The sequence below is a fragment of the Giraffa tippelskirchi genome, chromosome 6 (genome assembly GCF_054371585.1).
Source record: "Giraffa tippelskirchi isolate mGirTip1 chromosome 6, T2T-mGirTip1v1.2.pri, whole genome shotgun sequence".
Taxonomy (NCBI): domain Eukaryota; kingdom Metazoa; phylum Chordata; class Mammalia; order Artiodactyla; family Giraffidae; genus Giraffa; species Giraffa tippelskirchi.
Genome location: NC_137280.1, coordinates 132,284,264 through 132,298,123, shown reverse-complemented (window position 1 = coordinate 132,298,123; position 13,860 = coordinate 132,284,264). Strand labels below are relative to the sequence as shown.

Below are 13,860 nucleotides of genomic sequence, written 5' to 3'. Positions count from 1 at the left end.
TTTCATCTTTGAAAATATTGAAAATATATTTGATTATAGTTACCAAATGTATGCACATATCCTAACCCCTTATTGAAAGAAAGGATGTTTTAATAAAGATAACACCATTATTAACATTTTAATGAGTGAAATATTTATTATTTTAAATTATACTAGCTTTTATGTTATCAAGCATGCAAGTGACATTAGTTTTTCAAACTACCATTGAATAAATTGATCACAAAGAATGAAAATCCTGAAATCATAAAAAAATAATTTTGGAAAGAATCTGAATGCTCTATATTCTATCAATAGCTCTTGTTTCATAGAATTGACCTGGTCATCTATGAAATCATAAAAAATTACTTTTAGAAAGACTCTGAATGCCCTATATTCTATCAATAGCTCTTGTTTCATAGAATTGACCTGTTCAGCTCTGATTGAGAAGACTCTAATTGCCTGTAGAATGCACCACAAAATGTAATTACATTGAAAGCCAAATTATGAGCTGCTTCATCAATATTCACATTCACCAAAATGTTGAAAATAAATATCGGCATCATTATTCCTATAAAGAAAGAGAGGAAGCAATTAGAGTTTTAAGGAAGAAATAAAGTACATTACACTTTTAAAAAATTAAAAAGGATATTAATGGAAAAACTGGTGAAATCCAAACAAATTCTGTAGATTAGTTAATACTGATAAAACAAAGTTAATTGTTACTTTTGACGTGTGCCAGGTTTTCATAAGGAGTTAATCTTAGAAGAAACTGGATAAAGGATACAAAAACTTGGTACTATCTTTGAAATTTCTCTGTAAATCTAAAATTACTCCACAATAAATTTTTATTTAAAAAGGAATATTTTAAACTCCCAATATAGTATCACTGAGAAAATTACACTCAATGCTATAAGTTCTACCATAGATTGTACAGATTGGAGTCATTTCTGTGGTACAGAAATGTAAATAATATGCATGGAAAATAGAGTTTGGATGTTAAACATAAAAACTCCAAAAATCTTTTCAATAAGGAGGATTTGAAAATGGAACAAGATAGAGTGGCTGTGTTCCACTTGCAGAAGCAACTGGACCCTGCTTGCTCCTAGGGCCTGGCACATGTCCTGTCCTGCCTGGGGCCACTTGACTCTTCCTGGGCGCTCAGTCCTGATTCAGGTTTGGGACTCACCCAGATCTGAGAGAGGAGAGATTGGAGACTATCTCAGCAGTCCTCCAGAAACACATGCCTCTTTGGGGATTAAATGTGCAAAGATTTTGTGAGAGGAAATACCTCATAAGAGGAAATGAGGCAGGAGGTAGAAAGGCTGGCTGAACCTTTGACTGCAGACTCCCTCAGAGGAAGGAGGCAGAAAGGGAGATTAGATAGAGGTGCTCTAGAATGCCCTGCTCTCCAGGGAAGATTTGGAGGCTGTCATAGTGGCTCAGATGGTAAAGCATCTGCCTGCACTGTAGGAGACCCGAGTTTGATTCCTTGGTCGGAAAGATCCCCTGGAGAAGGGAATGGCAACCACTCCAGTATTCTTGTCTGGAAAATTGCATGGACAGAGGAACCTGGAAGGCTACAGTCCATGGGATCGCAGAGTCGGACACGACTGAGTGACTAACACACACACAGAGTTTTTGAGACATAGTTAATCTTGACAGGAGTCCCTTTCTAGCATGAATGGGCTGATTATGATAAATTTGAATTCAGTGGTCCGTTTGGTTCTTGAACAATTATGCTCCCTTCAGCTGGACGTCTACAAGGATCAATCACATGGCCACCACAGAGAGCTATCATTCTGCATCTGGGCTTTGGAATTACATTATATTGGTTGTTAGTCTGCCATTAGTAACTCATAATTAAGTTAAATTAATTGTTTACACATTTGCACGATATCAATCAAAGTTATTGATAGCTCAAACACAAAATTACTTTCAGAAACAAGAACTTTAGGAAAAGAAACAAGCGTGGCCCCTAATATTTTACAGTGATCTCACAGTTATTTTCTATATATATATTGTGCCCTGGTACAATCAGCAACACAGATTTTACCGTCACCTTGTGATGATTTCTTCACACCTTGGAAGACCAAACATTTACTATTGTGTACTTACATCTTTTCATTGCAGAAAGTACATTCGTTGCTGTAGGTTTTTGCATCACTTGCACAGATTGGATCGTATTCTCTGGTGCAAACTTCTGTATACAGTTTACAGTCTGGCTGTTACATGTAGAGACAACATAAAATTCATCAGGGGATGAAAGTCTGAGTAAAAGTTGTTTAATCTTGATATGAAGTGCCATGCATGAAAACTGGAAATATATTTAGGTTTTTAAAAAAATAATTTGTTTATTTTTAGCCTCGCTGGGTCTTTGTTGCTGTGTGGGCTTTCTCTAGTTGTGGTGAGCGAGGACTCCTCTAGCTGCAGTTCGTGGGCTTCTGATTGTGGGGCTTCTCTTGTTGCAGCGCATGGACTCTAGGACATGCGGCCTTCAGTACTTGTGGTTCCCAGGCTCTAGAGCACAGGCTCAGTAGTTATGGCACATAGGCTTAGTTGCTCTGTGGTATGTGGGATCTTCCCTGTTCAGTGATCAACCCATGTCTCCTGAATTGGCAGACAGATTCTTTACCGCTGGGTCACCAGGGAAGCGACCTATGTTTAGTTTTAAAAACTACTATCTATAACACTAGAACTTATAAAATAACACATATCCTACTTAAAAATAAAATATTGTTTTCATAAAACTGCTATAATTTTTTAAAGAGGTCATAAAACTGGCTAAATGTTTTTGTAATTTAGTGACCATCATCTTCACTTCCCTTTTGAACTCAAGAAGAAATCATGAAATTAGATTGTTCTTTTTCTCATTCCCTTTCTTGATAATTCCCACTAAATCTATGTGTTTGTGCATGTGTATATGTATGTGTGTGTGTATACCTATATCTATCTATCTATCTATCCATATATATACAGAAGATACAAATGCAGTTTGTTTACTGTTGACAGTTTTGATAATTGACATAATAAAAAATACTGTATATCTGCTTACATCATCTACTTTTTAAACGTATGACCCTGTTTACTCAGATATTTAGAGCTATATGTTTTTTTTCACCTATATGTAATATACTATGTGGATCTATAGAAATTTTCATTGTATTATCCATCCTTAAATATATATTTAGGTTGATTCTTTTTTCCTTATGCTAAGATGAACACTACTACTCTAAACACCTTCAACCTTTCTCAGATGCTTGTATGAAGCAACATTTATGCCCATTAATTAAATGTTTGTGTAACAGGATATGCACATTTTTATGTTGTCTAGATAATGACAGATAGCTTTGTATGGCTAAGTTTCTATTTTTTGACCTTGTTGTCATACAGCTGCTGCTGCTAAGTTGCTTCAGTCGTGTCCGACTCTGTGCAACCCCATAGACGACAGCCTACCCGGCTCCTCTGTCCCTGGGATTCTCCAGGCAAGAACACTGGAGTGGGTTGCCACTTCCTTCTCCAACGCATGCATGCATGCTAAGTCACTTCAGTCATGTCCAACTCTATGCGATCCCATGGACAGCAGTGCACCCGGCTCCTCTGTCCACAGGATTCTCCAGGCAAGAATACTGGAGTGGGTTGCCATTTCCTTCTCCGGTTGTAATACTGTCTTTTTAGTTTTGGAAAGACCTCTCTGATGCACAATTTTTGATGAATTTTGCTGTTAAAATTTATAATATATGAAAGTTAATTGCTTATCTTTTTCAACCCTCATCTGTATTAACTTACCGGAAATCTGAAATCTGTTTCAGGTTCAAAATAAATTTCTTCAGCCAACACATAGGTAAAAAAGGAAAGTTAAAAATGAAAGAGGAGTGGGGAAAGGGGCAAGGGAGGAGAGGGAAAGGAAGATGGAGAGGGAGGAGAAAGGGAGGAGGAGGAGAAGAAAGAAATAGAAGGAGGGGGGAGGGAGAAAAAGGAGGAAGAGGAGGAGAAAGGGAAGGGGGAGAGAAGAATCAATTTTAGTAAACAAGGTCCATATTTGTTAGTAGCAGAAATGTGTGCACATTAAACATTAGAGACTCCACAACTAATGAAGCAAGACTTTCCTGTCATTAACAAAACAAAAAATCATAAAACAATACCAAATTTGGAAATATTTTATTGTTATTTATTATTCAATTATTCTAACTCTGTGAAAATTAACGTGATGTATTTTTGAATTCCAAACCGCTTTCTTTGAAGGTATCATAAGGGATTCAGATAGGGTGATAAAAAAATCAGAATATCAAGCAATACCAGATCTAGAAAAGATCATTTCTCCCCCCAGGTTTGCCTTTAACAATCTGCCCACCAGAGAGAAAAAAATATAGGTCATGTTCAATAGTTGTAGACAAAGAAAGAGCAAAATTCTAGTGCCCACTCTAACCCGCTCTACACCATCTCTACTTGTCCAACACGGGAAATGAGAAAAAGCAACCCATTGATGCCTTTTTCAAAAGACATTTGTAATATGCCCTTTTTCACTTTATCAGTTTAAGATTTACAAGCCCAGTAAAAAAACAACCTCGTTCATTCCTAGATTAGAGAAGTTGTTTCCCACATTTTCTAAGATATGTAAAATATTTCACCTTGGACTAGAAAATTCACTCACCAGAATAAAGAGGAAATACCAAGGCAATGATGAAAATAGCTTTGATCCATGATAAGAAGAGAGACATTTTGTCAAGGCTGTGGAAGGAAACTGACATGTTTATAACACAGAGTCAAATTTCTATTTCTAGATGAAAGTTTCTTATGATATAGAAACCCCTCCAGCCCCACAGATTCCTAATTATAGTGGGCTATTCCCTTCTCTCTTCCCTTAACCCACAGAATCAGCATGACACACATGTGAACACAAGGCCTTGTACAGATTTGCGAGAAATGCCAGGACAGGTCCTCTTTGTCTCCTTAAGAAGGCACCAACCTTTGGCTCAGGCCACAAGGAGCCTGGCTGCATTTAAAGAAGTACACACTTAAGAAGTTCAGTTTTTCCTCAGAAAATAGAAACAGTTATTTCAGGAAGGACTGACCTGGAGCGGTCCTCACTGCAGTGTGACACACCAGGGCTGCCTCCTGACCATCCCCACCTGACCTACCTGACACAGAGAAGGTGGTAGAAAGCAAGGGCAGCAGCTCCAGGGACTGCGCCTGTTTCTATCTCCTTTTCTTCTCAACCACTGCCCCCAGCTGAGCAGTCTCCTTTATTGGGCCGTTGGTGAGGAGCCTTGTTGGGGGAAACAGATGGTCCCCAGCAGATAAGACTCTGAGGTTTTCTGTATTCTTCCTCACAAAGATCTCACACAGATCATCTCTCTATAGGAGGTCTGGAACAATTTTATCTGATGAACCCAGAACTATGAGGAGAGGAGAAAGAAATACAAAAAATGATAGAGCTTAAGACAGAGAAGAGATGTGGAAACTTTTCAGGCTATTGAGTTGGAGAGGACAAGAGAATCAAAGTCAGGAGAGTCTTGTGAACTATAATTAAACATGTGCTAAGAGCCTTTATTTCATGACAGAGCACTGTAGACTCAAGATTTATTGTAAATTTAAACTCTCCTTAAAGTTTAAATTTAAACTTTTTATGTTGAGATAGTTCTAGATTTATTACATAGAGTTGTCAGAAAGAAGAGAGTTTCTCCTGTATCTTTTAACAAGTTTCTCCCAGTGGGAATGTCTTATAGGATTACAGTACAAAGTCCCCACCAGGAATTGACATCAGCTGGAGAAGGAAATGGCAACCCACTCCAGTATTCTTGCCTAGAGAATCCTGTGGACAGAGGAGCCTGGTGGGCTGCTGTCCATAGGGTCGCACAGAGTCGGACAGGACTGAAGCGACTTAGCAGGCATGCATGCATGGAGACCTTTTATCAGCGTTAGTTATCAACACCAAGACTGTGAATCAGTTGTTGAATATATGAGGTCTGGGCAATGGTATGTTTGCAAAGCTCCCAGATGAGTATTGGGACAGTTTTGGAACCCCAACTTACACAATGTTCTGTGTCAACTATATCTCAATAAAACTAGAGAAAATAAAAGAAGGCTCATTGGAGTGAGGTTGAGTCCACGTGGAGCAATGACTTAAATTCTATAGTAAATAAGGTAAGTGGGTGACATTGGAGGCTTTGAAGTAGGGTAATATTTAACCAGCCATTGTCTCCCTAATTAATGAATCTTCACTGATTTCTAGAAAAAGTTCTGGCAGTTGAAAGACTTGAATTCAAATTCAAATACTACCACTGAGTAACCACGACACAATATTTAGAATTTCTAATACAAAAATTCTTTATTTTAAATAGGGAACTGACACTTCCTGCCTCTTAGATGTCAGGGATAAAATATTAAGATAATCTGCCTTCAGGTTTGGTGTAGACTTACATTTGCCACCCTAATCTAACTTACCTTTTATAGCTGTGGAGAAACGTAGGATTTAGAAAGGAAACTTTGAGTGTAGCAGTGTTCAGTTCCAACTTAATCGGAGAATACAAAATCTGATGAGTGCAGAAAGTGCTCTATCATTATAGTACAGTGAATATTACTCTTGCAGTATCTCTTTGAATTATTTACATAACTACAACCAGAGGTGTCTGCAGTACACCAGTCCTTCTGGGGCAAGACATTTGAGGAAAAGTAAATTGAAGTTTAGAATGGAAATGTCTTCATGTTGCACACACGAGATCTCTCCTTTTATATATGTGCATCAGCAGAGATTAAAAGCAGAAGAGACTGCCTATGAATCACAGCAGGCTACAATAGTTTCATTTTTTACCTAGCCAGTAAAGGGAATGTTAGATGTGTGAATTAAAAGTTCCATAAAGATTAAAAAAGAACATATTACTCAACTTGCACCAGAGGTAAGAAAAATACTCTGTGTTTAACATAATATGGATATTAAAAGAGAGAAAAATAGGAAGTAAGAGCAGTCTCTAGTCTCCCTGGTGTCACTGCCCCATATGTTGTGGGCAAAGTAACCCAGCACTTTGGGCAATAACAAGAAAGAGTTTAACTACTGAGTTTAACCTACACATGTAAAACAGCAACTGAGACTCACATGTGAACTTCCCCTGGTCACTGAACAAAGTGTTTTTTGTTTGGGGGATCTTTTGTTTTTTGGAAACTTTATACTGTTAAAGAGAGAATAACAAAAGTCTCCATTTACCAGTATTTCAAAGACGACTGAAGTCGTCTAGTCTGCCTTTTGTCCTAGAAGAGACTCAAGTTATTGGGTGCCATATAGCATGCTTTAAAAGATCCCTCAGGCTGTGATCAGTATAAACGTCTGGACAAGAACAACTCTTATCTCACTTGTCCAGGACAAGAAAACCTAAAATATTATGAGAATATTTGTTCTGCATCAAGACATTGCAGTTTTTTCTAAGGAAAGTGAAGGTGAAAGTCGCTCAGTTGTGTCTAACTCTTTGTGACCCCATGGACTATACAGTCCTCGGAACTGTCCAGGCCAGAAAAATGGAGTGGGTGACCTTTCCCTTCTCCAGGGGATCTTCCCAACCCAGGGATCGAGCCCAGGTCTCTTTTAAGGAAATAACATTCTAAATGAAAGAATCATTTTACTAAACATAGTATGCCACCATTTTATGTTCAAGATTATACTTAAATTTTTTCAGATATGACTTTAATAGCAAGCCAGAACTTTCAAACAGAAATGACGATAGTATTTGCCTGATGAACAATTTACACTCAGTTATAGGAATATCTAATTGAACAGCTGAATTATTAATTATAAAAAGACCAAAAACACCATAAAATAACATTTTTACTTTAAATACATTTGGGAGATAATTTTCCTTTAGGGACTCAGAAATGCCTGCATATCTTTTTAATTTATAGAGTCACAACTCGGGGTTGTTACATTCGCTAAAAGTTATTCAGTGAAATTCAGCAGATCTAGAGCTTATCAATCCTATTGTTCTAAATTGAAAAAAAAAACAAACTGCTTTTTTTTTCTTTTTTAAACCAGAGGTAGATAACAGAACAGAAATGGGTTTAGATAATACAACTATTACAAAGGATGACTGAATTTTGAAATTATTTCTTATAATTTGTATACAGTATAACTCAACTTTCATAGTTGTATAGTTCTATAAATTTAGACAAGCTTATTGTAATTGTGTAAGCACCACCGCAATAAAAATATAGGATATTTCTTTAACTCCCCCAATTTCCCTTCTGCTGTTTTGTAATCAATTTGTTCCCCTTCTCCTAGCATTTGGGGACCACTAATCTGATTTCTCTGTACTATATTTGACCAATTTTATGTCAAAATAGATTTAGATTCATGAAAGATGTAGAAACAATATAGTCAGGTTCTATTTTGTCTTACCGATCTTCCTCAGTGATAAAGTCTTACATAATCACAATACAGAGGAAACGAGCAAATTGATATGGTATACTACTGTTAACTGAATTATGTACCTTATTTGGGTTTTAACATTTGATAAATGAACTCTTAATTCTTTGATGCATAGTTCTATGGAAAGTGTTTCATGTACAGATTAATATGTAGAATTCAGTCATCACAAATAAGCTCCCTCTTGCTTCCCCTTGATTCTCTCTCACCAACCATAACCACTGCCATTCATTCCTCTTTTCTCATCATTCTAATTTTGCAGTTTGGATAGTGATATATGAATAGAGCCATAAAGTAAATAAGATTTTGAGGTTGAATTTTTACCTCCTGATTATAATGCAGCTGATCATAATGTGTCCACTTGGATTGGTGTATACATCTTTAGTCTGTTCCTCTTTATTTCTGTGTAATTTTTTTTAACTTTTTATTTTATATTGGAGTATAGTGGGTTAACAGTGTTGTGATAGTTTCAGATGAACAGTACAGAATGGCTACTGTCCATATACTTGTAGCCATCCTCCCCCAAACTCCCCTCTCTGGGCAGTATTGTATTGTACAGATGTACCATAATTTATCTGTTCTCCCATTGAAGGACATTTGAGTTGTTTCCTGTTTGGGGATGTTATTTTTAAAATGCTTTTAGGAAGATTCAGGCTCAGGATTTTGTATAAATCTAAGTTTTGCTTTGTACAGGATAAATGTCTAGGAGTACAATTCTTGAGTCATGTGGCAAGTGTATGCTTAATTTTTAAGAATCTGCCAAGCTGATTTTTGAAGTATGTATACACTGCACCTGGCAATACATGATAAACCAATTCTTCCATATCCTTGACAGGATTACCTACTGCTAGTATTGTTTATTCTTGCCAATCAAATAGGCATGCAGAGGTATCTCACTGTGGCTTTAATTTGCATTTTTCTCATGGTTAATGACAGTTATGTTGAACATCTTTTCCATGCGCTTATTTCCCTTTCAAATACATGCACATTGACACACACACACAGGGCTGGTTGTGTTCTTACTGTTGAGTTTATAGAGGGCTATATTCTGGATACGAATCTCTTTCAGATACTTGATTTTCACCCTTTCCCTCCAGCTCTGTCACTGGGCTTTTCATTTTTGTAACAGGGTCTTACCCAGAGCAGAGTTTTTAAATTTAATGAAGTCAATTTATGATATGTTTTTTAAAATAAATTATGTTTTTGTTTAACCTCTAAGAACTCTTCATTTAACTGTAGATCCGTAATAGTTTCTTTTGTGTTCTCTTATAAAAGGTTTTAATAAGAAAATAATTTCATTTTTACATTTAAACACTTAAATCTGTTTCATTTTGGTTTACTCTTTTAGTAAAGCTGTGGGATATCTTCAGATTCATTATTTGACTGCTCACGTTTAATACTTCTAACACCATTTGGTGAAAACTGCCTGCTAAGTATGTTCATTAAATTTCCTCAAGACAATTTGTAAACTAATTAAGGTATGCTTCACTAACTGTCATTAACTGAAGATAGAGATCAAAATCCTGAAGTCATAAGATCTTAGAACTGATTAGGACCTTGAATATCCTACATTCCTTCCTGTTTTCTCTAGAAGGATTCACCTGGTTTAGGAACATAAGAGCCTGAATTATGAAGAGTACTTATAGAATCTGCTGCAAAATGGAGTAAAAATAAAAGGCATACTATTATGTAGCTCCATCAAAAATGTCCACCTTCATAGAGTTCTGTACACTTTTCCTGCAGAGAAAGATGAGTTACAGAGAAAGAAAAAGAAAGAAAAGAACACAAACTCCCCAGGACATCTACAAAGTGTTTCTCAGTAAGAAGGATTTGAACTTAGACACGATGAAGAGGTTGTGCTCCATTTCCTCCAGCAGCTGATCCTCACTGGCTCCTTGTCCTTGCACACATCCTCTCCCCTTTGGGGCAGAGTGTCTCTTGATACTTCATGTATGCTCAGTCCTGACTCAGGATTCAGCTCTGACCTGACCTAAGAAAGGGAAGGCTTTACATACTGTATCATTCTAAGTCCAAGAAACAGATGCAATTTACAGATTAAAAGTGCAAAAATTTTGCAAGAGGAAATGCCTATATAGGATGGAGGGGAGGGGTGAAATGGGGAGAGAGACAGAAAGGCTGTCAGAGTTTGAGATCACAAACTCCTTCAGGGTGAAGGAGTGAGGGATGAGTGGTTGGAATCCTAGACCACCCTGAATGGTAAGAAAGATTTGGAAAGTTTTCATGGAGCTCATGAGACAAGTCAACCATCCAGAGAGCCCTTTTCTAGTATGGATGGGCCCACCATGATGGATTTGAGTTCAGCAGTCAGTAGGGTTCTTTGCCTAGGATCAGTAAGTGTAACAGTATGCCATGTAAATAATAAAATGCCAAGGTCAAGAACAAGAAGGAAAAAAAAAAAGACTCATAATAAAAGGTATAGGGGAGCAGTAAAGAAGGGCAAAACATACAGAAGTTGAAGGCTATGATAAGGATTGTGGTCACTTGCTGTGAACCCTAGATGCATTAGAAGTGCTTTACAAAAGATATGATAAGATTGACCCCTAAAAAATATTCCTCTGGTTATAGCAGTAGAATAAAAAAAATGGCTGGATGGATATAGATAAAATACTTAGGAAATCATTGCAGTAGTCTTGAGTAAGAGAATATAGTATCTTATACTTATTTGGTTGATAGTAAAGAGACATAATAATTGACTTTGAAAGACAGCACTGTTGGTGAGGTGGACAAGAGGCTGCATCGAGGAGATTCAGAATTTCTGACTTGTGTAATCAGCTGTGTGGTTGTACCGCCCAGTGAATTTTAAACCTTGTAAGTGAAGCACATTGCAGTGGCGCAGGAGAAGGATATTAGTTAAGTTTTGACATTCTGAGTTTAAAGATTCAAAATGATGTTTTGAAGTTGAGACAGCCAAGTGCAAATATCATAGGTCAGTGAATATGTGTTTAAAAATTCTGGACACAGATAAAAATATATGAGTGCAAAATAATTTTTTTTATGTATGAGTATCTTGATGGATATAAGTGGTAATTGAAACGTCTTCTATTGTTGATGAGATCATTACCAATAGAGTGTAGTGTATGTATATATATATATATATATAATTACATGCTAAGACAGAGATCTGTGGAAATTCAGAATCACTGGCTGACAGAGGACATTGAGGCTGGAAAAATAAAGGTTAAAAAGTTTAAGTAGAAGGAAAAAAATTTATATATATATATACACATACACTAATATGGGAGAGATAACAATCCCAAATAAAAATAAATTTCTCTATGAAAAAAAGGAACTAGCCTTTGGACTGAAAAAGTTAAGAAAATGTATATTTTGTTTACCTTCTAGGGGCCAGGGAAGGGGTGATGTAAAAAAGAAAACCCAGAACTGCCTGGTGGTCCATTGGTTAGGGCTTGGCTTTTTTCCTGCGGGAATCAATACCTGGCCAGGGAACTAAGATCCCATAAGCTGCACACAGTGACCAAGAAACAACAAAACAACCTAACTCTTGCGTTGAAACCATGTTTCTCATACTTCTTTATATTTAAAGGACCACAAAAGCACAACGGTCTACCTCAATCGCTCATTTTGTGTGTATCTCTATGTATCTTGTGGGTTTCCTATCCTTGGAGAATTGGCCTTGTGCGGGAGCAGTCCTAGGCATCCCAGCAGCACACACCCGCCTCATCCCGCAGGCTGTGTGCTCTAGAGCTTCCCTCTCTGAGGGCGGGGTGGGCCTTCTGTTGCAGCAAGCTGACTGTGTGGGCGGTCTGTAGGCGGAGCCGGCCCCAGGCCCAGCCTTGTGCGGGAGCCGGGTCACAAGAGGGCCCTGGGACTAGTGCTGTCTTGGGGTCCTAAAGACTCCGGGACTGTTGCTCGCTTACTGGTGGGTGAAGCCTGGTCCTGGGGTTAATGCTGGACGATTGGCAGGCAGAGCTGAGTCCTCGAGTCTGGCTGCAGGACGCGGGGGTCCCAGAGCCAGTGTCGGTGCCTGGTAGTAGAGGGCTGGTTCCTGACGCAGTTGGACTTGGGGTCTGGGATATCCTGAAGTTCGTGTTGAACTGCAGTTGGGCAGGACCAGGGCCCAGCTGGTTTCAGGGCAGGGTCTGACTTTCTGTGGGCAGGCCGGTCTGCAGGCTATGGGATTGTGGTGGTGTCTGGCCCCTGGAGGGTGAGGCTGCTCCAGAGGCACGAGCCGGCTTCCTGGAGGGCAGGGTCAGGGCCCAGGGGATTCTGGGACTGCGCCTGCGCACTGGTAAATAGAGCTGATAAATAGAGCTGAGTCACAGCGTCTGTGTCCAGAGGCTTCTGTGGGCTCCGAAGTTCTTTCTGCGGCGGGTCTGCTGAAGGGTGGGACTGTATTCACATCCAGTTAGTTGCTTGGCCTGAGGCATCTCAGCACTGGTGCCTGCAGGCTGTTGAGTGCGGCCAGGTCTTGGCACTAATAAGGTGAAGGGAGGATTCTGCGATGGCTCCTACCAGCGCTGGAGCTCCCAAGAATGCCTGCTGCCACGATCTCCATTCCCGGGGTGAGCTGCAGCTCCCTACTCTCTCCGTCGCCTCGCCTCTCCGGGAGACTCTCCAAGACCAGCAGGTGGGTCCAGGCCAGGCTGCTGGTCAAGTCACTACTTTTGTCCTGGGAACCAGAGCCTGTGCAATTTTGTGTGCTCCCTTTTCCAGTGAAGTCTCTATGAACCCCAGTCCTGTTTATATACCTAATGGCGTATTATTCAGCCATTAAAAGAATATAATGTTGCCGTTTGCAAGGACATGGATGGACTTGGATGGTATTATGCTAAATGAAATGTCAGACAGAGAAAGTCAAATATTGTATGATAGCACTTGTATATGGAATCTGAAAACTACAACAAACTAGTGAATATAGCAAGCAAAAAAACAGACTCACAGATATAGAGAACAAACTAATGGTTACCAGTGGGGAGAAAGAAGGAGGGCAAGGTAGAGGTGGAAGATTAAGAGGTATTAATACAAACTATTATGTATAAAATAATCTGCCTCCTATTAAAAAATACATGAAAAAATTTTGTAAAAATCTGTAAGTATATACTGTAAAACACAGGGAGTACAGTCATTATTTTGTAATACATGAAGTATAAACTTTAAAAATTGTGAAACACCATATTCACAGCTGTAACATATATATATTATACATCAGCCATACTTCAGTTAAGAAAGAAAAGTGTTTCAGAAAACAAACAAAAAAGACAAGGGACAGCTGGTTCTGTTTCACAGATAAGGAAATTAAGACTCAGGGTAGTGAATTACCTCGTCAGCATTGTAAAGCCAGCTCAAAGTTTTTGTACATTTTCTCAAATAATTTATAATCGCAATCTATTCATGAGAAAAATACCACACAAATCTCAAATGAGAAACATTCTACAAAATAGCTGACTAGTGCTATATAAGACTATCAAGGTCTTCAAAACAAGGAAAGT

General features: G+C 38.4%; 2 protein-coding genes across 6 annotated transcripts in view; one reads left to right on the top strand and one right to left on the bottom strand.

Annotated features, from left to right (window-relative positions):
• The window catches only part of LOC145508636 (uncharacterized), a 331,084-nt gene that overhangs the window by 54,017 nt on the left and 263,207 nt on the right, over positions 1-13,860 (top strand). The window contains exon 1 of one of the 5 annotated variants that reach the window (XM_081495653.1): positions 12,201-12,998. The exons of 3 other annotated variants lie outside the window; for them this stretch is intronic. The gene's annotated coding sequence lies outside the window, so the exon portion shown is untranslated. Of the gene's footprint in view, positions 1-12,200; positions 12,999-13,860 lie in introns of those variants that run through there. One more of the 5 variants, XR_014055488.1, reaches the window with a different exon arrangement.
• Positions 111-12,647, bottom strand: LOC145508640 (acrosin inhibitor 1-like). Its single transcript, XM_081495662.1, has 6 exons — positions 12,289-12,647; positions 5,118-5,375; positions 4,631-4,707; positions 3,766-3,803; positions 2,095-2,201; positions 111-547 (listed from the first exon to the last, which is right to left on the bottom strand). The coding sequence occupies exons 3-6, from the start codon at positions 4,695-4,697 to the stop codon at positions 496-498; spliced, it is 264 nt and encodes an 87-aa protein (XP_081351788.1). The 5' UTR covers positions 4,698-4,707; positions 5,118-5,375; positions 12,289-12,647; the 3' UTR covers positions 111-495.